The 22,117-nt window shown below is 36.5% G+C and overlaps 1 protein-coding gene across 1 annotated transcript; it reads left to right on the plus strand.

Annotated features, from left to right (window-relative positions):
* The first annotated feature begins 1,606 nt into the window (after positions 1 to 1,606).
* NDUFA5 (NADH:ubiquinone oxidoreductase subunit A5) lies at positions 1,607 to 15,598 on the plus strand. Its single transcript, XM_022582154.2, has 5 exons — positions 1,607 to 1,714; positions 2,022 to 2,066; positions 6,193 to 6,309; positions 11,464 to 11,529; positions 14,644 to 15,598. Exons 1-5 carry the CDS (start codon positions 1,694 to 1,696, stop codon positions 14,743 to 14,745), a joined length of 351 nt encoding a protein of 116 aa, XP_022437862.1. The 5' UTR covers positions 1,607 to 1,693; the 3' UTR covers positions 14,746 to 15,598.
* The last annotated feature ends 6,519 nt before the right edge of the window (positions 15,599 to 22,117 follow it).

Below are 22,117 nucleotides of genomic sequence, written 5' to 3' on the forward strand. Positions count from 1 at the left end.
GGCCACACTGGGAAGGTAAAACTGTGCAAAGATTTGAAAGGGGTGAGAGAGTGAGTCATGCACCCATCTGGTGGTGGTGGAAGGGCTTTCCAAAGAAAGGGTTAGAAAAGCAGCTACCTGAGTATAGAGAAGGGCGCTAGAAGGTTAGGTCTGAGAGGTGAGGGGCAGAGGGGACAGTCATGTGAGACATTGTAGGCAGATGCAAGAACTGTGGTTTTTACACCTTGAGTGAAAAATCATGGAAGAATTTTGAACGAAGTATTTTCTAAAAGGATTATTCTAGCTACTGGGTTGAGAATGATAACAGCAAAATAAAAAATAACAAAATCACTTGTGTGGTTCTGTGTTCCATGCACTGAGTCAGGCACCTTACATATATTAACTCGTTTAATATATTCCAGAGAGGTAGGCAAGAATGGAAGCAGGAAGACCTGTTCTGGTTATTAGTTCTTTTTTTTTTTAATTAATTTTTATTGGAGTATAGTTGCTTTACAATGTTGTGTTAGTTTCTGCTGTTCAGCAAAGTGAATCAGTATACATATACATATATCCCCTCATTTTTAGATTTCCTTCCCATTTAGGTCACCACAGAGCACTGAATGGAGTTCTCTGTGCTATACATTAGGTTCTCATTAGTTATCTATTTTATACATAGTAGTGTATATATGTCAATCCCAATCTCCCAATTCATAGTTCTTTTCTTACTGATTTATGTTAAGTTCCTTATATGTTCTAGGCACCACTTATATTTTGGTGATTATATGTGGTTGCAAATATCTTCTCCCATTCTGTGGGTTGTTTTAACATTTAAGTTATATATATTCTCAATTTGTTGTGCTCTTCTCCCATTGACTTTTTAAGCAAATGCTCTTTTTAACTCCAGTCATCCCACAATTTTCAGTTATTTCTTCTTCCCTGCTACCATTGCACTTGGCACAAACCTCTTTTGGAACACTTAACAAATTACTTATTAATGCATGTCTTCGTCATTGTTCTGTAAATCTCGCGATGTGAGATGCTGTTTTACAAACTATGTCCCAGCAACTAACACATAACGGGTGTTCAGTACATGTTTGTAGAGGTAAGTGAAAAAAAGGGGTATGGTCCGGTTATCACTTCACCTGGGAAAATGAGAAAATGGATGTTGTACTTCAGTGAGTAAAATGAAAGAGAAAAGGCTTGCGATGGGAAGTGTCCTCTGGCTCTGCTTTGCCTCATAAGACTGAGAATACTGAACTAACCTTTGCACCTGAGAGATCAGTTAGACGAAAGCTCCACGACCACCCTCATTTTACTGCACACTACGCTGTGGAAGAGAGGAATTCACCAAACGTTAAGACGAATGCAGGTTCCTAGAGCGACTATGACCTCAATCTCCTGGTGTGTTTTTGTAGCTTGGAGGGTTCCCCCAACCTTTGGGTAGGCAGGCAGCGTGAGAGGGACAGGAACTGAGACATAAGACACCTAACGTAACCTTTGCCCCACCCTCCTGGTTTAGAGGCTTGTGCACTCATTGCGCATGCGTCACTTTTTCTTTTAGGAATGGGCGGTGCAGCGCCTTTGCTCCGGTAAAGAGCCTCAGGGGGCGGGGCCAAGCTGTTTCCAAGGTGACGGAATGGCGGCCTCTGTGGTGGATTGAGCGGGTCTGGGCGAGTTCCCAGAGGGCTGCGCGTCCTGGTTGCTCGGCGCTGTCATGGCGGGCTTGCTGAAGAAGGTGAGGCGGGTGGAGGTCACTGACGGAATTTAGACTGTGGGGATGGAGTCAGCCCGCGGGTGGTGGCCGGAACTGTCACGGGCTTGGCGGTGCTTCTGGGGGACTCATTTTGCTCTGCCCTTAGGGGTGACCAGTTTAGCGGCTCCGATGGGAGAGAGAGAAGAAAACTCCGAACCAGCGGCTTTGAGAGACCGGTAGCTGGTTTTAGGCCAGTTTTAGCCAGGACAGTAGTGGTTTTGCTTGTCTTAGCGTGGGTACGCGGGGAATTGTAGTAAACAGCATGAATCGTGTTTTGTTTTTTGAACAGACCACTGGCCTTGTGGGATTGGCTGTATGTGAGAGTCCACACGAGGTATGTACCTCTTTTCTTCCTTCCTGAGTTTCCAAGGAAGCCTAGAACCCTGCGACCTTGTTTCTTCAATGGTTAACGGGATACAGATATTGCAAGCCCCAAATTACAACTGCGTGAGCTCTTGAGTCAACAGCGGTATTTAGTACCTGGTTTATCTGGTACCACGTTTTTGTTTGGTTGTTTTGCCATGATCTCTTTCTCAAACCATCTTCTTGTTGAGTTTTTCCGTGGCATTCTAGTGGCTCACTGGTACTTTTGCGAGTGTCTTCCCAGATCTGTATCGCCATTTTCCACCTTTTCCCCCGCCTCACCTTTTCTTAGGTGCCTTAGATTCTGTACAATTTCGATTACCAAAGATAGCGGCCTAGCAGTTGCCGCCTTCTGTCATCAGTTTTCCCTTCTAGTAGGTCTTTCCCGTCAGTATTCGGACATTCTTCCAAAAAAAAAAAAAAAAAAAGACCTCCCTGGATCGTTCTCCTCCCTCCTATCATCACGCCTTTTCTCTCCTTCCTTCCCTTTTACAGGTAACTCAAAAGTTATCTGTACTTAACGGTCTATTTCTCTTATCCATTTTGAAGGCACTCCAGTCAGGCTTGGCCAGAACTGTTCTTTTCAAGGTCACCATGCTGCTAAATCCGATGGTCAGCTCACGTTTCTCATCTTTATTCACCCAATAGCAGCATTTGACTTATTTGGCACTGTCCATCAGACACTTTACTGTGCTTCAAGACACCTCAATCTCCTGGTGTGTTTTTTTCCCCTACTTCTTTTGGCCTTCTCCTTTTCTGCTTATGCCTCATATCCCTACTGCTAAATGGTGGAGTTCTAAGACTTCGTTCTTGGGTCTTTTCTCTATTTGTATTCGCCCTCTGTTGGTGTCTGGACCCATTCCGATGGTTTTAAATACCACCTACACACTGATAACTCTTGGGTTTCCGTGGCAAGCACACTGACCTCTTCCTTTATGGAAGTCTTGTATATTTCATTACTTAGTGGACATCTCCACTTGGATGTCAGGCAGGCAACCTAAGCTTAACATGCCCAAAATTGGGTTCCTGATCTTCTCCCTAAAACCTGCTCTTCTCTCAGGTTTGCTCATCTCAGTGAACAGCAGTTCCATTTTTCTATTCACTCAGTCAAAAGCCTTGAAATCATCTTTCATTCTTTTCTTTCTCTCACACCCCACATTGGGTACTTCAGTAAATCCTCTGGGTTCTACCTTCAAATTATATCCTTTTTTTTTTTTTTCTTTTTCTTTTTTGGCGGTACGCGGGCCTCTCACTGTCGTGCCTCTCCCCTTGTGGAGCACAGGCTCCAGATGCGCAGGCTCAGCAGCCATGGCTCATGCGCCCAGCCGCTCTGTGGCACACGGGATCCTCCCGGACCGGGGCACGAACCTGTGTCCCCTGCATCGGCAGGCGGACCCCCAACCACTGCACCACCAGGGAAGCCCTATATCCAAATTTTGATTACTTCTCACCACCTCCTCTACTACCGTATTCTCAGCTGCCATCATCATGGCTGTGGATAATTGCATTTGCTTCCTAACTGCCTCTCCCTGCTTTTCACTGCCTCAGTTTGATCTTTTTTCAACAAAAGTCAGCCTGCTAAAATGTGAGTCAAGTCATGTGACTCCTTTCCTCAGAATTCACCACTGCTTTTCCATTTCACTCTAAATACAAAAGTGCTTACAGTGGTTCTCCAGATCACTATTCAACGGACTGTATTCTACTGATTTATCTTGTATGTTGTCTCTCTCTACTGGACTGTAGGTTATCATCAAGACAGGGATTTTTTATTCTTTTGTTCACTGCTAGAACTATGCTAGCACATGGTATGTGCTCAGTAACTAATGTTTGTTGAGTTAATGTCTTGTACTCGTTATGAGTTCATAATGCCTTTAGACTCATTGTCTAAAACTGAACTCATGGTTTTCCCTTTCTAAATCTGTTTCTTCCACTGTGGAGTATTTTTCTTGATGGTATCAAAGTCTTTCTACTCTGCAGGCTGGGAATTGGACATCATAGTTGATACTTCTCTTACACTGTTTTATCTTCATGTTCACTCCAGCGATGAATTTTGTTGATCCTTTTCTATGACAACTCTCCATTGTGACTTCTCTTTTTTTGTCCTACTATTATTACCACAGTTTAGTCCCTTGTTCTTGTGTAGAGAATTGCAACAACCTTGTTACTGGCCTTCTTCTCTGTTGCTCCTTTATCCTATTCTTTTAACTCACTACTGCCAGATTAATTTTTCTGAAGCACACATCTAATCACAATTTCCCTAAATCTTTTAATTGCCCACATAATAAAGCCCAAATGCTTTAACTTGCCATGCAGAACCACATACAGTCTGATTTGTTTTTTCTCCAGCCTTATCTCCAAAGCATTTTCTCTGTGTCCTATATTCTAGCCATGTGCTGTCCAATAAAAATATAATGCAAGTCATAAATATAAACCATGCTTGTAGTACAAAATTTTCTAGGAGTCACTTTTTTTTAATAAGGAAAAAGTTAATATATTTTATTTTACCTAACATATCCAAAATATTACCATTCAATATATAATCAATATAAAAAATTAATGATATTTTATAGTCTTTGTTTCCTACTAAATGTTCAAAATCCAGTGTGTAGTTACACTTAACAGCACATCTTAGTTCAGATTTGTCACATTTCAAGTGCTCAATGGCCAAATTTGGCTAGTGGCTACTATATTAGACAACACAGTTCAAGGGAAATAGAACTATATAATAATTACTTTACATTACCTGTATTTTCTGCCATTCAATCCTCTGTATGTATTCTATGTGTAAGATTGCCTTTTCTAACATCTTCAAATGTCTAAGTCCTACCATCCCTCCAGGTCTATCTCAGATGCTGCCTTTTCTATGAAACCTTCTCTGACATCTGCTGATGTGACTCTTCTTTCCCCAATAGAATAATAATGCTAACATTTATTGAAACTTATGTGTGCCAGGTACTGTTCTAAGTTATACAAAATCCTATGAAGCTGATATTATTAACATCCCCATTTTAGAATCCATGTCTCTTACCAGGCCTTTCTATTGTCATGCCCTTTGCTAAAATTGAGAAGAAATGAGGCTAAACCACCCCTCACTCACACTCACACACACACACACACAATTTAGATTCTATGTTATCTAACAAGCTCTACATTAGTATAGTAAAATACCCTCTATTACAGAACATCATATTCAAATATAGAAGTAATGTCTAAATATGCAGAGTACTTTTTAAGAAAAATGATTCTTAGAGGCCCTTAAGGTTGGTTTTGTTTATTCATATATATGGTGAATATATATGAATGAAATTAGGTGTTAGCATCTACGGTTTCATACAATTAAACTAAAACAAATTTCAAATTAAATTTCAAAGAAATAATGAAAAATTCTCATCACATATGTATATTTATGATTATACTTAATATTTATGAACTGTGAATTAGGGTCTACTATAACAACTTTTTATCGTATGACTTTATTGCTGGCTGCTGTATTGACCTTTAAGTTCAGTGTGCTTTAATATGTGCTGCTTTAATATGTGCAGTGACTCAGTTTTCTTGCTGCTTTTTTCTGTTGAGCCTGCGGTGAAATCTTCACATCGTACCAACTTGATCATAGTCACTAAGCATAAGCACTGAAGTATCATCACTACATTCCGTTAAATTTGATCATACTGATAATATACTGCTTATATATTTTTCTATTTCTATAGAAATCCAAATAAAAATTTTTTTAAAAATCAGAATTTGCAGTGCTTAGGACCTCAATTTGAGACATACTGATTTAGTAAGTGATTTAATTTACCAAAAAGAATGTTAGCAATAAGTTAGAATGCAGTTTTATTTTTGTTATCATACCTTTAACTTCTGTACAACTTTTGTCATACATACAAATATGAAAAGTTTCCATCTTTATATTCACATTTTTCCTAAGCTGTAAAGGGATCGATAGGCATAGACATGAAGAAGTTGCAGCAAGGAAAAGTTAAATGCTTTTTTAAAAAATAGTTGTGAATTTTTTTTTTTTTTAATAATCGGTGAGACTTTTTAAATCTTTGGTGACATTTTAAACTGGAAATTTGTATTTTTTGTCTTTTCAGAGGCTAAAAGTATTGTATACAAAGATTCTTGATGTTCTTGGACAAATCCCTAAAAATGCAGCATATAGAAAGTATACAGAACAGATTACAAATGAGAGGCTGAGCATGGTTAAAGCGGTAAGTAGCTAACTTGATTTTGTTTTCTTGGATGTATGGTATCCAATGCAACATTTAACAAAAAAAAATAAAAAATTCAGTTGATTACTTTTTGCATATTCTGCAGACTCTCCTTTCTATTCTCCTTCCCTCCATGCATTTCTTCCATCCTTTCTCCCTTTCATTCATCAAACTCCTGTTTATTGAGTACTTTTTATATGACAGGCACTATAAATACAGGAGTGAAAGAATAAGATCAAGTCCCTTCCTTAAGTTAACATTATAGCTTTCATTTATCTCTCTTACCTGTCTAGTCCTTTATTGATCTTTTACTTCTTATCTATAGATATATCAATCTTTATTTCATTTTTCTAGTTTTAGAGTAGAGAAGAATGAAAACAAAACCGAAAAAAATATGTATATTGTGTTTAACAACTGTCAGGAATAACTGTTTTAAAAAGTGCTTTGTTATAAAAAGAAGAGGACCAAGTTAGTCTCTTAACTACCAAAAATTATATTGAGCTTTGTTATGGACAGAATGTTTGTGTCCTCCCAAATTCATATGTTGAAGCCCAACCCTGCAGTGTGGAGTAATTAAGGTTAATGAGATCATAAGAGTGGTACACTGATCCAGTAGGATTAGTGTCCTTCTAAGAAGAGATACCAGAGAGTTCGTGTTCTCTGCGATGTAAGGACACAGCAATAAGGTCGCTGTCTGCAAGCCAGGAAGAGAGCTCCCACCAGAAACGGACTCTGTCGTACCTTGACCTTGGACTTGCAGTATCCAGAATTGTGAGAAAATAAATTTTTCTTGTTTGAGCCATCCAGTCTATGTATGGTATTTTGTTATGGCAGCCCAGGAAGACTAATACAAGCATTTTACAGCTTCTGAATCAAAGGCCCTAGACAGGCACACAATAGACTGCTGCTACTTCTTTTATACCAAACTATATTGCACTGTTGTTAAATTTCCACACTAGCAGTTATTTCATGGACTTTTGTAATTATCCAAAATAGTGTTCATAAACTCCAAAAGTTTAGGACCACTTATACATGTAATAAGTGGCCCTAATATAGTTTTCTTATTATTAGATCACCAAACTCTGTAGTCCAGAGAGAATTCTTACATTTTCTGCAGGTATATGGCAAAACAGTGCAATTCGATTTGGAGCTTTTATTCTTATCTTGGCAGTTCTGGAAGTAATTCACAGATTACAGGTCTCTAAAGGGGAAATTAACATTTCTTTTGAATTCATCTTTCTTTAAGGAAAATGGGCTTATGCATTTTTTCCCATCTCATGTAAGAAATTTCTTTTTCTTTTCATGAGGTCAGTCTCTTCAACTGTCTTTTATTCTCTGCTTTCCTTCTCCATAACCGTGTTCCCCTTTAATCATTTCTTCTCTGTTTCTCTTTTAGCCTTCCATTTTATTATCATCTTTCAGTTAGCCTCAAAATGTATTTAGCTTTTTCCTACCTTAAAAGAAAAAGAAAACTTATCCTTATATTTTCCTTTACTTTTGCCAATGTCACCCAAAGAAGAGTTCACTGTCATTGCTTTCACTTAATAGTTCTAAAATTCTTTTCTCTGACCTAGGCTGTTTCAGTTGCCTTATAACTAAATTGGTCTGTGTTTAGTTCTATCATATTTCATTATATGCCCCACACTGCCAATAGAGTTTTTTTTTCAATATGTAAATCTGATCATGAGATCTTCCTGCTTAAACCCTTACTATGGTTTCCTGTTCAGTGTTTCTCAAAGACTGAATTTAAGGATTTATGCTGGGCTGGTTGTGTGAAACTCATCTAGCTACCTTTATCTGCATCATTTTGACGTATAGCCAGGTTTGGGAGCCACTGGCTTATAGGATGAAGTCTTTAGCATGGTATGGAAGCCCCCCCAAGATCTGGCTCTAAGTTATCTTCTCAGTCTTATCTTGTCATTTCTTGTTTTGTACACTATACTTCAGTAATACCAGACTTCTGACAGTTATGTGAGTTCCATGCAATTTTATTTTTGGTTTCTTTGTATTTTCTCTTCCCTCTTCCTGGAATACCCTTACCTTGTCTGCCAGGCAGTTCTTACTCAGTCCTCAAGATCCATCACTTCCTCTGTGAAGCCTTTTATGTCTTCTGTACTAGTCCATAAGCTACTTGTGAATTGCATTCATCTTTTTATCCCAAGAATCTAGCTTAGTGCCTGACACTGAATAAGGTCCTTAGAAATATTTGTTTATCCAAAAGGCTGTATACAAATAATTTTTAAAAACACCAAGCGCTATGTAATAGCTGTATTGCTGAATCCTGTTTGATAAAATTAACGCAGATTTTTAATCCCACCCATAGAGCCATGGAATCTTCAGGGAATATTGTAATGATTATAAAGTGTCTAAGCCTAAAATGGAAATAAAAGTAAATTTTTTTTCAGATTATACTAGGGAGATAGTAATAGCATAGTGGTGAAAAGCATTGGTTTGTGGTCTTTCCAAAATTTTCATCCCAGCTCTAATACTTTGTGAGTTGGCATAGTGCCCATTTTCTCTGTCTCAATTCCCTCATCTATAACTTGGATATAATAATACCTGCCTTGAACACTTGTTGTTAGGACTGAATGGGTAATATATGTACAGTGCTCAACACAGGTGCAAGCATATAGTGAGCATTCAGTACATGGTACCTTATTAAGCTTGGTGGCATTATGCCATTAGTAAATAAAACTCACATTATTGACCCAACTTAAGTAAGACAAATTTTGAATTGTTTTCCCAACACAGGCTTTTCCTGAGTTGAAAATAATGTTGAATATTCCTTGCCTTCTCTACATTCTCCCTCCTGGGTATCATGACAGTGACCAGCTTCCCTGTTTTGTTATTAATTTTTGGCTTCATAGCTCAGTCATTTTGAGTTAAACAGTCTTTCTCAAACATGTTCATCTGCTTTGTTTCCCTCTCTTTTCTAACTACTTTGTATTTATTCAAGAAACACTTAATGCATGTCTATCTTATGCTACGTATGGTTCTGGGCATGGAAGCTAGTGCCTACATGGCAATGAACAAAACATAAAAATCCCTGCCTTGGAGATTATGCATTAATGATGGGAGGCAAAGAAATAAATAGGAAAAATAACTGAATAAAGAAGTACATTCCAGGGCTTCCCTGTGGCGCAGTGGTTGAGAGTCCGCCTGCCGATACAGGGGACACAGGTTCGTGCCCCAGTCCGGGAAGATTCCACATGCCGCGGAGCGGCTGGGCCCATGAGCCGTGGCCACTGAGCCTGCGCGTTTGGAGCCTGTGCTCCGCAACGGGAGAGGCCACAACAGTGAGAGGCCCACGTACTGCAAAAAAAAAAAGAAGTACATTCCATAGTGTGTTAGAACATAGTAAGTGCAGTGAAGGAAATTAAAGAAGGAAGAATGGTGTGTATGAGGGTGATGAGGGGTGTTACAATATGTATTAGTTTTCTATGATTGCTGTAACAAATTACAACAACCTTGGTGAGTTAAAATAATAGAAATTTATTGTCTCATATTTCTGGAAGCTAAAATTAGTATCGGGGCCAAAATCAAGGTGTCAGCAGGCCTGCACTCCCTTTGGAGGCTTTAGGATAGAATTCATTCCTTGCCTTTTCCAGCTGTGGTGGCTTTTGTTATTCCTTGGCTTGTGGCTGAGTCACTCCAGTCTTTACTTTTTCTTCTTCCATGTGTAATTTCCCTCTGCCTCTCTCTTATAAGGACACCTATAATTGTATTTAGGGCTCACTCAGATAATCTAGGATAATCTTCTCATTCCAAGATCCTTAATCATATCTGTGTAATATTTGCCATATAAAGTAACATTCATAGATTCCAGGGATTAGTTCATGTACAGTTTGTGAGGCATTATTCCAGCCTACCACAGTATAAATTATCAGAGTGGTTCTCACTAAGAAGAAGATGTATGAGCAAAGACTTTGATGGAAGTGGAGGAGCAAGCCATACAGATATCTTGGGTCAGCCAGCAGATGCCCTGAGACAGATGCCAATTCCTGTAGAAAGTAACTTTTTTTTTCTCCCTCTTTTTACTCCATTTATAGGCCAAGAAGCTACCCTATTTACACCTTATTTACATATGCATGTGTGTATATAGATCATGGGTTTCTGGCTCTCAAAAAGCTTGGTCTACTAGAAAATAAATATATGTCTTTGAATGTTCTAGTTACTATATTAACATTTTTTTTTTGGAGTCAAAGTGGGGAAGCACAGTGGCTATTTTATTTTTAATTATGTTTTTTAACTTCTTATTTTATATTGGAGTATAACCGATTAACAATGTTGTGATAGTTTCAGGTAACCTTTTATTGAAGAATAATGTACATAAAGAAATGTGCAGACATTATAAGCATAGAACTTGATGTATTTTCACAAAGTAATCACACATGTCAACACTAAATCAAAAAAGAGGACATTTCCAGAATGCCAAAACCCTTTCTTGTTCTTCTCAAGGTTACTACCCTCCTGAAGATAACTATTCTTCTGACCTCTAACACCACAGATTCATTTTGCCTGGTTTTGAACTTTTTATAAGTGGAATCATCAATATGTATTTGTCTGGTTTCTTTTGCTTAATAATATGTTCGAGAGAATCATCTACGTTGTTGCATATAGTTGTAATTTGTTCATTCTCATTGCTCTATAATTCTATTATATTCGAATACTACAGTTTATTCATTTATTCTCTTATATATGGTCATTTGGATTGTTTCTGGTTTGGGGATATAATTTATGCTGCTGTGAACATTCTTGAACATGTCATTTGGTTAATGTATTATGCATTTCTGTTTGGCATATACCTAGGAGTAGAGTTCTGGGTCATAGGGTAGCATTTATTTTTAATGCTAATGCTTAAGAGGAAATATAGGAAGTACTAAGAAAATAAAGTATTATTTTAAAATCCATATTTTAGAAAAACTGAATTAAACATCATATTCTTACCCTTGATAAGCACATCAATAAACGTTTAACACTTTTAATATTAAGACAGAAAAGCAATAAAATAGTACAGAGATGAAATGGCTCTTAACCAGATATTTGGTAAAAATTAGCAAGGGTACAATGAAAGAAAAATTAATTATATTTGTCATATTAAGTGCTTTTTGTGCTTCTTTAACTATTTTTTTCTTTTTTTCCCTTAAATTATAGGAACCAAATGTTAAAAAATTAGAAGAGCAACTTCAGGGAGGCCAAATAGAAGAGGTGATTCTTCAGGTAAAGAAAAGTTGAATATTCAGATGTTTAGCTTCAGATGTTCAAAGGCACAATGTTATAGAGGTACAAAACTCACATTCCGGAAAGAAAGGAAAACTAAACTTTTTAATTTATATCAATTCATCCAATAGAAGACTAACCACATAAGAAAATGCATACTCTGACATGTGTATGTCAGTTAAATATTTATCATTGATTATAATTTGAATTTATGAGGCTTTTGTTGGAAGTTTAGAATTTAATTAGCATGTTCTTGTTAGCCTTCCCTTAGTTCAAATTAGCAACACAGTATTATTGCTATTTGAATAATTTATCTTTTTAGATACATATATTTTTACATTTTAAAGGGTTACTATATTTTTAATATGGAAAAATACAGATCTTTTGAGTCATAAAATTAAAATGTAGTTTTATTTTTGACTCTTGAAGGTTAAATTCTTAAAATATGTTTTTGTATTTCGTGTTTTGTAATGTATACTGTTAAAGTTTTTACTCTGTCATTTGTTTTTAGTGTTTTTCTTATATATTTCTTTGAGTTTTTTTTTCAAATAAAAGATATTAACCTTAAATTTTTGCTATATTGTTATTTTTTTTTCTTTTTTTAGTCTGTTCTTTGCCTTTTGACTTTAACTATTCTCTCCCATATGTAGAGGTTTTAAAATTTTTTACTTGGTCAAATCACTCTCCCTCTGCCCACTCCCCTTTTAATCTCCCCTCCTTCCCAATATTATATATAGGTTTAGAATGTCTTCCCCTTATAAGGGTCTGATAAATGTTTAATTCTGTTTCATGTAATTTTTACGTTTTTCATATTTTAAAAAAAGGTAAACATTTTTTTCTTACATTTTCTTGCTTGATTTTATCAAAATCTCTTACCAATAGACATAATATATAAATTTGAAAGAATTGTTAGATGGCTCTGTTAAAAGAAGAATGGAGTATTCAGACAGCAGACTGTTTCAGTCATTCAGAGGCCTATTTTCTTGGCCTTCCTATTCATTTGCCAGGCTGAATATGGTACTAGATAAAGTGTTATGGGAATTTAATGCAAACTTATTATTATTGTCTTCCTTCTGTTCCTCTTTCTTTACCTGATTTCACTTTGATCATAACTTTAGCTAGTACATTAATTTATCATGCAGTTACAGTCTTAGGGTACATTAAGTATTTTTACGTTATCTGTGCGCTTCTCAAATTTTCATGCGCTATGCTAAGGTTAAATTTTAATAATGCTTTATTTAACCCAGTAGATCTAAAATAATATCATTGAAACATATCATCAATGTAAAACATTAAGACATTTTACATTTTTTTTATACTAAGTCTTTAAAACCTGGTGTGTATTTTATACTCTCAGCACATCTGAATTTGAACTAGCTACATGTCAAGTGCTCACTCAGTAGTCACAGGTAGGTAGTGGCTACCGTACTGGACAGCCCATTTCTAGAGGGACATATGAGAGGAATGAGGAAAGGGTAGTGTGTCGGAAGCCAGAGAAGAGGGAGGGAGTGGATACAGGCACCACATGCCAGCTGAGTCCAGCTCCCTGAAGTAGGGCTGACTTAAGTGGTGTTCAGGGGTAGGAACCCTCCTCAGCATGCAGTGACTTTTTGGGGGCATAGAGAAGGCATGAATGTTCAAGAGACAAAAGTCAAAGGGCATTCAGAGAGAGAGTCATCCTTAGGGATTGTTTTAATCAGTATTTTCTCATTTCAGCATTAGGAAATACCTCTACCCCCAGATTTCTGTTTATCTACTCTTTTTAACTCTTTGTTTATATACATTTAGACTGTTGCTGCTAAACATAGATTGGCTGTTTTGCACCACTGGCATAAATGAGGCATTGCCTTTTTTTTTTTTCCTTAGTCGTGGCTCGCGGGCTCCTTAGTTGTGGCTTGCCGGCTCCTTAGTTGTGGCATGCGAACTCTTAGTTGCAGCATGCATGTGGGATCTAGTTCCTGGACCAGGGATCGAACCCAGGCCCCCTGCATTAGCAGCTCAGAGTCTTAACCACTGCACCACCAGGGAAGTCCTGAGGCATTGCCTTTTAACTGGATAATTATAGCCTCTGATAGAAACTAAGCATTCATTCTGTGTTTGAATTCTTTCTCTGATGTCCTGACAAGTGTTCAACAGTGTTCTTCTTCTAAGTTGGCCAGAGTTGTCATAGGTCTTTTTGCTGTGGAAAAAATGTGAAATAAGAAGATAGCTAAACAGGGAGATCAGCTCGGTGCTTTGTGTCTACCTAGAGGGGTGGGATAGGGAGGGTGGAAGGGAGATGCAAGAGGGAGGAGATATGGAGATGTATGTATATGTATAGCTGATTCACTTTGTCATACAGCAGAAACTAACACACCATTGTAAAGCAATTATGCTCCAATAAAGATGTTAAAAAAAAAAAGATAGCTAAAATATATTTGTTAAATGTGTTGTAAATTGTGTTTGAGAGGAAAAATTAAATGTAACATCTGATTAAGGAAACTGATTTGATTGATCAATAAAAATACAACTATTGTATTCTCTTACACTTCACAGATCACAATTTTACAGATTGTGTGTCTAAAGGATTATGGATCATGAAATCAGTTTAGGTGGATTGTGACTAGTATTTTTTTTTTTTACATTCAATAGAAAATAGAGTGTATGACAGCTAGTAAAGGTGATGATATTTTGAGTTTTGTTTTAGTTGTATGTGCATCTTGTGGATCCCTTAGTTAAAAAAAAAATGTTTTTAAGCGGTGGGCCATGGTAAAATAAAGTTTGAAAGCCATTAACATAGATTAAGAGACATACTTCTTCAGAGAATTTGTAGTCTAAATGGTGAAACAGACAATTAAGATCAAAAACTCACCAACTAAACTTTTGAACACTATAAAAGCAAATTTTAATCAAATAGAAGAAATCAAAAGCCATCCTTTCTTACTCATGATGATTGTGTAGCTGTGAGAATTAAGGTAATTTAATTAATGATGTTCAACATGTGATGGTGGAACAGCTTATTATGTATTAATATGAAAGAAGTAGCTCTACTAGTTTATATTTCAGTTATTAGCTGTGATAAATATCTATTAGACAATATAATCAAACGATCTTTTAAAAATTTCTTATTAACAGGCTGAAAATGAACTAAGTCTGGCAAGAAAAATGGTGCAATGGAGACCATGGGAGCCTTTAGTGGAAGAGCCTCTTGCCAACCAATGGAAATGGCCAATATAAACATCATTAAATGACTTGTGTGTTTATGGGAAACTGATGTAATTAAATATTCTGTTGTATTAAAAATATTTCCATATTATTGACATAATCAAGAAAACTGATACAGAACATATATAGGAGACTTGATAAAATCGTTGATTATGTAATAGGGACTTGTGAATCGGTTTTTGATTTGTAGAGCATTCATTCAAATTATTTCAAAAATATTTTTTAAGACAGAAATGTTGTGGGAAGATTTGAAAGTTAATTGGAAAAATTCCTATAGATCTCCAATGCAGGGGCCATATTCAAAAGGTGAAGTATTTTTAGTAGTATCTTCAACACATCATTTAATTTTTTTTATTCTGAAAAAACATAAAAGGTACTTAATTATTATTATTGTTTAAACAAATTTATAGGTCACTGTTTGAAGTGAAGTAGTAAGAAAAATACCTATCAAATTAGAATTCATTGTACACTTGAGAAAATTGATTTGGTATTTGAAAGAAAAATTTTTATTTATAGTGGTAGTTGGAAAAACTTTTCCTTTTGTCTCATTTTTAAGGAAGTTAGCTTTCTGGCCCTTTGCCTTTAGTTTTCTTGATCAACTGAAGTACAGTAGGATAGAGATAGAATTTCTGTAAAAGAAGAGACACTAAGAGTTCTTAAAGTTTATCTGACTTACAGATAGGCTTATATTCAAAACATCTTAGTTGTATGGTTATAACTTCAAAGTGGAATCATTAAGTAGTTTTCACTAATTTCCAATATGAGTGCAGCTGGGTATCAAACAAGATAAATGCTATTCAAAGAAAGAAGCAGTTTGGTAAGTTTAAGGTTAAACAAAAATAAAATTACTTTTCATATGTCCTCACCTTTTCTACCTAGCCTCCTATCATTTCTATGTATTTAAATTTGGTAGTTCTTACCTTCAAAGATAAGAACAAAGTACTTTTATTTTTGTGTGTGTATGTGTGCATGTATATATGTGTTTTGCTATCTCTTGTGGCCAAACAGAACCTTTTAGAATTTTTGGAATGAGGGAAAAAAATGTATTTTTCTTTTTTTCCAATATTTCTCCCCTTATATAGTTGTAAATTGAATGCTAAAGGAATATTTAAAGTGGATTGAGTTAATTTTTAGCAGTCAGACTGCAAGAGGACGCTTCTGTGTGGGAAGTGGGAAAAGCATTTGGGGACGAGTCCAGGGGCTCTCATTCCCAGGCTCTAGCACTACTGTGAACTCAGTGACTAAGTCGAGGCATGTGGTCAGTTTCTCAAAAGAACCTGTTTATTTCCTTCTCTGTAAAAGAAGTTGAATTTATGATTTATATCTTCCTTTTCAGTTCTAACCATTTGCTTTAATATATAATTTTACTGAGGTCAAAATATATGATCTTAAAGCATGTTTGCATAGGTGCTTTAAAGCTATTTTTCTGGCCAACAATTTTTTCAGGTCCTTTGGTTACATGAAAACAGAAAGATGACTTGATACATACTTCCAGCTCCATTTCTCCCTTGATCCTTGGCATCTTATATATTTCACCACCAGAGCTCCTGTGGCTGTTAATAAAAGGGGACCTTATATGATGTTTACATTAGAAATTAAAATGCTAGTTGTAGAATAGCAGTAGTAGTCATAGTAATAATAATAATGACTGTTTGTTAATAGAAAAGGCAATTTTCTAAGTACTTGACTAATGTTACTCATTAGATCTGCATTACAACTCTTTAAGAGTGAGATCCTGCAAATTTTTCCAGAAAAAGAAACCAGAATTCAGTTGCAAGTAGTGCTCCCCTGCAATTAGGCAACATGGGGACCCTGGAGAAACTGAGGCAAAGAGACAGTGTAATAACATACCCAAGGTTACATAGTAAGATGTGGAGCTAACTTTTGAACCTAGACAGTCTTGCTCCAGAACTCATGCTCCTAAACATTATATTTTTTTTTTGAATATTCTTGGGATGCTGTCCTTCCTCCCTGTACTGGTTGGACTGCACCAAAAGAATGTAGATCTAAAAAAAAAAGAATGTAGATCTGCTTTCTTAACTTTTTCTGTCAAAGTACCTATAAAAAACTAAAGTAATAAACTGGATTTCATTTTGTACAGAAATCTTCATATGAATCATAGGCAGATAATGTTAATGGGATAGGTATTTTAAAGACATCACTGTGTGGTCCACTCTTTTACACTTCCTAGCTGCCATTCCAACTGCCCCTATAATCTTACACCTGATTGTTATGGCTGCAGATGTTTTCCAGGTGCTTTTTATAAACTTCCAGATTAACCTTTCCTGATCTGTTGCAGCTGATTCTTCTATTTAAAGATCTTCAGTTGTTGCTGAGTGGCTTCTAGACTAATTTGAGTAGTTTTCTGAGTGGCCCATTTCAGTCTCCCTGGGCTCCTCATAGGTCTCATTCAAGTAAATCACCCTAATCCAGGCACCTCAAGAAAAAGAAGCTAATCGGTTTGAGCTTTGCAGACAAAGAAGAAAGTAGCAGCAAAGTGATGCCCCCTTTTTCCAGTCTGTGGACTGAGTGCAGAATATTCAAATTTCTGGCATTCTTTCCTTTGGGATGAAAATGGCTTATATCTAGGATAAGCATATAATTATTCATTGTGTAATGATTGTGAGAGTGAAAGGAAGTGTGATAAGAATAATAGGTATAAGCCATGGCTATCCTGGGCACACAGGATATGGCTCAGCCTTGAGTGTTGCCATCCTTTCTGATCAGGAGAAGCTGGGAAGTTGTCTGCCTTTCTGAATACAAAGGATATGATGCCAGCAGTGGCAGCCATCATGTGCCGCCAGACCTCAGGTGTCATTTTGCGTCTTCCCCATTATTCCACTCCCTGACTCCTTTCCCTCAGAATTGAGGATGGAAGTAAGGAAGCTTATCTCTGTTTTAATTTCCTTTTCTAATCCTAAAGTATAGTTAGAGAAGTGAAGCTAATTGAGCTTTTTTGTGGTTACAAGGCAAAGCAGATTTATTTTTGAGCACAGCAATGAAGATTAGGATACTAGATAAAAAGGAAAGCAATCTTCTGTCAAATCTATCAAGTGGAGAAGATCAGGCAGCTTACATTATTCTTGTGATGCTGGTGGGTGCAGGGGTGAGCAACCTGTCAGCCTCCATTTCTGAGCTGGAGGGGCCCCAGAGGCCCTGAGGCCAGCTCTCTTAAGTGCAAGGGTCCCTGAGGGCTGCCTCGTCCACATTTGCAAAGTGGAGTGCAGGGCAACTTCTCCCCGGGTCAACCCAGCTGGTCAACCTAGCCGGTTTGCCTGCCTCTCACTTGGGTCCAGGTGAGAGCTTCCTCAAATCCACATGACTCTTGTCACCAGATTCTTAAGTAGCTGAATTTAGGACGTACTACAATGGGAAGACTTGCTGTGTTGCCTTCAGAAGTTAAGTCTCTTTACCTGATGCTTCATCAGGCTTTTCAAATGGGCCTTCCCACTGGGCCAGCTCTTCTAATTCCTTCTAACAGCCAAGACAGTATTCCAGAGTCTGTGTTCTACTGTTTACCCAGGAACTCTCCCATGAAATTGAAGATCACTTTCATTTTTCTCAAAAAGCCAAGATCTTCAGGTCTTGCAGGACCTTGCCTACCGTGTTCTCCAACTGAAGAGAGGACTGACTAGAGCTTGAACCCTTGCCACGTCCCCAGTTATCTATATCAGGCTTCTTAATCACTGGAGGGCAGTTTGCTACTCTCACATTTTTTCTTCAAAGGGAGAAAATCAACAGTGCTCCATCGAAGAAAATTCCCACATATAGGTTAATATCAGCCTTTTCTTTTTACTCCCACTCTCAAGGGCTATATAGACAAATGGAAGTTAAAGGAACTGCCTATGCAAGTGTGTTCTGGGGTCTAGGGTAAAGCAACGAATCACCAAACATACCATGAGTAGTATTTTGCATCTTAGGTCAGAATTTCCTTTGAAACTCAGTACTTGGTGGGATGGCAGCCTATACTACAATTACAATGGAGAAAAAAGTAAATGAGAAGATAGGAGTTTGGTTTAGAGGAGAATGAAGAGGTTTATTTTCAATAGAATTCACAAGAAATTGTAGGGGAGCAAAACTTGCCACCCCAATACATCTGTGGTATGCAGATTATTTTGAGCTGAAAACAATCAAGGCCTAAAAGACTCAGGAAGAAATTTTGAAGGAAGCTATCACCATACATAAGTATAGTATGAACTAGGTGTATAGACAGGGAGGAACCTAGCAAAGTCTGTTAAAACTTCCGTGTTCCATTGTCTCTGCATGGCCCAGCAAACATTTATTTACCAAACATTCGCTCTTCTATATCCTTGTGAAATGCCTTCCTCCCCTCTGAAGTCCCAAACCACTACCCATAACATCCTCTTGTCTTTAGCTAAAGATGGTATTTAATGTGAGGGTTTCAGCCACTTTGGTGAGTTACTCAGCCTTCCTGGGTCTCTCCCATGTATGTGTTATTAAAATTTGTGTGATTTTCTCTTGTTAATCTGTCTCATGTCAACTTACTTCTTTGACCAGGCAGAAGACTCTGGAAGGGTAGAGGAAAATTTCTTCCCAACAAAATCAAAGTGGGAATGTGATACAGAAATTGAATTATTGATGGGGACTGAAGAAATTTATTCGAATGTTTTCATTTAGAGGTAATTAGCCAAAACTCTCCTTAGTGAAGGAAAATATGAGAAAAATAGTGAATTAGAATAGGCTACCCCTAAATCCCAGTGTCTTAATACAACAAAAGTTTGTTTCTTATTCATATTACATGTCTAATGAGGGTCGACAGTGCTCAAAAGAGTCACACAATGGATCTGGGCTGAGAATGATGACATTTCAACACGTGGTTTCATAAACAGAGGCAGGGGAAAGGGAACATGGCAAATCATATATAGAAACAAGAAATAGAAAACCAAAGTTAAAAAAAATTTTTTTTGGAATGTAGTATAGAACTCATAAATTTAACTTGCCACACATTGCTAACATAGAGTTTTCAAAGTGGCCTTTTGTTTTATATTAGTTGCTTATTTTTTGTTGTGTGCGTACATGATATGTATGGTCAATTAGCTTCTTTCTATACATGACTAAATGAAAAGCATTGCAGAGATTCTTTTTTGAGATTTCTCATAATCTTCAAATATGTTGGTTTCTTTTTCAGGTAAACATTTTAGGCATTTCTAAAGGTAAACATTACTATTTTATGATAATATTTCACTTAACTCTCTTTTTCTGTGACTGGAGGGTTGGTTCTTTTTCTTAGGGTAAAATAGGTCCACAATTCCATATCTAAATTCTAAACTCCAAAAATGTTTGAAAATGGGAAGTGTTTTAATAATTTATTTGGAAGCAAAACCTGACCTGAATTGAGAAAAGGCTGTTTATGGTCTTTATCCCACTTTAATGTGATTATGAATATATTTTGTTACAGAAGTATTAATGTATTTGCTTCTGGAGTACTTCCCCAGACCCACTGAAGGTGTTACAGAATATACAGTATATGTCCATATTACCTTTCAAAAATCTGAAAAAAACCTTAATTTCAAACACATCTGTCCCTTAAATTTTCAGAAAAGGGACAATGGATCTGTATTTCCAGTCTCTTAACAAGCTCATAAAGGTATTATGATCCAAATTCAGTTCTTACAGATAATTTCTAAAGAAATAATTTTCAGGTCCTTGGTCTAAATTATTCTAATATTTTTTTCTGATTCATTCATTTGCATTTTAGCATGAAATAACAATGGGAAATACTTTGAAATGCTTGATTTCATAAAGCCACTAGATGGCATCTTTGTAAAAATAAAAATACTTTAAAAGAAATGTATAAATAAAAGCTGAGATAAATAAAGGTGGATTCTTATTTCATGAGAAATAAAGATAAGTCATTTTGGGCAATAAATCCTGAGAAAAATGCAAAGGTTTATGGTGAAAAGTAAAATGGTATTTTAAATTACTTTTCCACCTTCAGAATTGAGGGTCTTTTTCTGATTGGTTGTTTTCAGCTTGCATTTACATTTATTTTATATAACCAAACAACCGTATATCTGTGTGTGTGTTTGTGTGTGTATATACACATATATATGTATGTGATTTTGATGTGCTTTCCAACTTGTCTAGACTACCTGGGAAGCCTACCAATTAACTTAAGCTTATATTGTAAAACTGAGTTGTATAAAATCACCTCCACAGCAAACTATAAATAAAATATGAACATATAGTGGGTATCAGGTCACATTTAAGATGGTGAAGTACTTAAGTTATCTACCACCATGTTTTCATCCCTCCATCTCCTGCCTCTATGACTAAATCTAGCTTTTCATACTGTCCGTAACAGGGAGGGCAGTGAATGATACATTTTAAACAGGAGACCCAGAAAGGTGAGTGTTTAAAACCAATTAAATTCTCATTACTAATTAAGATACATTATGATTTTGAAGATGGGAGTAGGGGATCACTGGGAAGAATTTGTCTGCATATCTCCAGCAACATCTGGTTTATTCATGAGAGACTAACCCTAGTGGTTATCAAAATGCCCTTTTCTCTGCTCTTCATGAATATGTTGATTCATGAAATGATTTAAATGCATATGCTTTGGGACTTTTCTGGTGGTCCAGTGGTTAAGACTCCAACCTCCCAATGAAGATGGCCCAGGTTCCCTCCCTGGTCAGGGAACTAAATCTGGCATGCCGCAACTAAAAAAAGATCCTGCATGCTGCAACTAAAGATCCTGCTGAAACTAAGACCGGGTGCAGCCAAAAAAAAAAACCAAAAAACATTTTAATCTAAAACCATTAGCACAGCCAATTTCATCTGAGAATATAACACATATTTTATATTGTTCTAGTAAGATCTATTTTAAAATGAGATAAAGACGGAAAAAAATTACATTGGCCATTAGGAAGTTATTGGGGAGAGGAGAATGCAATTTCAACAGAATGGCATAAAGAAATGAAGACATTGAACATTATGAAGGAAGAATGGACCTGTACTATATATAACACAAATTTTAATTTTATTAATCTTACATCCTTTTTAAATATCAAACGGTTTTAGGTCAAAGTCAGCATAGAATAGTGGTTTAAAATGGAAGTTCTGGAGTCACACTGCTTGGGTTTATTTCTGGTTCCCCCACCAAACCTCTCTGAGCCTTAGTTTCCTCATTAGTAAGAGGAAGCTGATCACAGTTCTTCCTTTAAAAAATCGTAAAATTTAAATTAGAAGTATATGTAAGTGCTTAGTAACAAATAATAATAAATGTTAGCTATTATGAAGCCACATGAAGTTTGTTACTACATATACAATAGGAACACAATTGATCCTTTCCCGCAATAATACGTGCTTCTTTAAAAACCTCAATTTAAAGAATTTATAGTCATAGGAAAAATAAAGCGTT

Source organism: Delphinapterus leucas, chromosome 9 (genome assembly GCF_059928025.1).
Source record: "Delphinapterus leucas isolate spDelLeu-1000000601 "Yukka" chromosome 9, BTC_Dleu_Yukka2, whole genome shotgun sequence".
Classification (NCBI taxonomy): domain Eukaryota; kingdom Metazoa; phylum Chordata; class Mammalia; order Artiodactyla; family Monodontidae; genus Delphinapterus; species Delphinapterus leucas.

Excerpts from the sequence above, each read along its gene's own strand:
- NDUFA5 (XM_022582154.2), top strand. The coding sequence starts at position 1,694 with ATGGCGGGCTTGCTGAAGAAG. Across the intron at positions 1,715-2,021 it reads TGGCGGGCTTGCTGAAGAAG|ACCACTGGCCTTGTGGGATT; the intron begins GTGAGGCGGGTG and ends TTTTTTGAACAG. Across the intron at positions 6,310-11,463 it reads GGCTGAGCATGGTTAAAGCG|GAACCAAATGTTAAAAAATT; the intron begins GTAAGTAGCTAA and ends CTTAAATTATAG.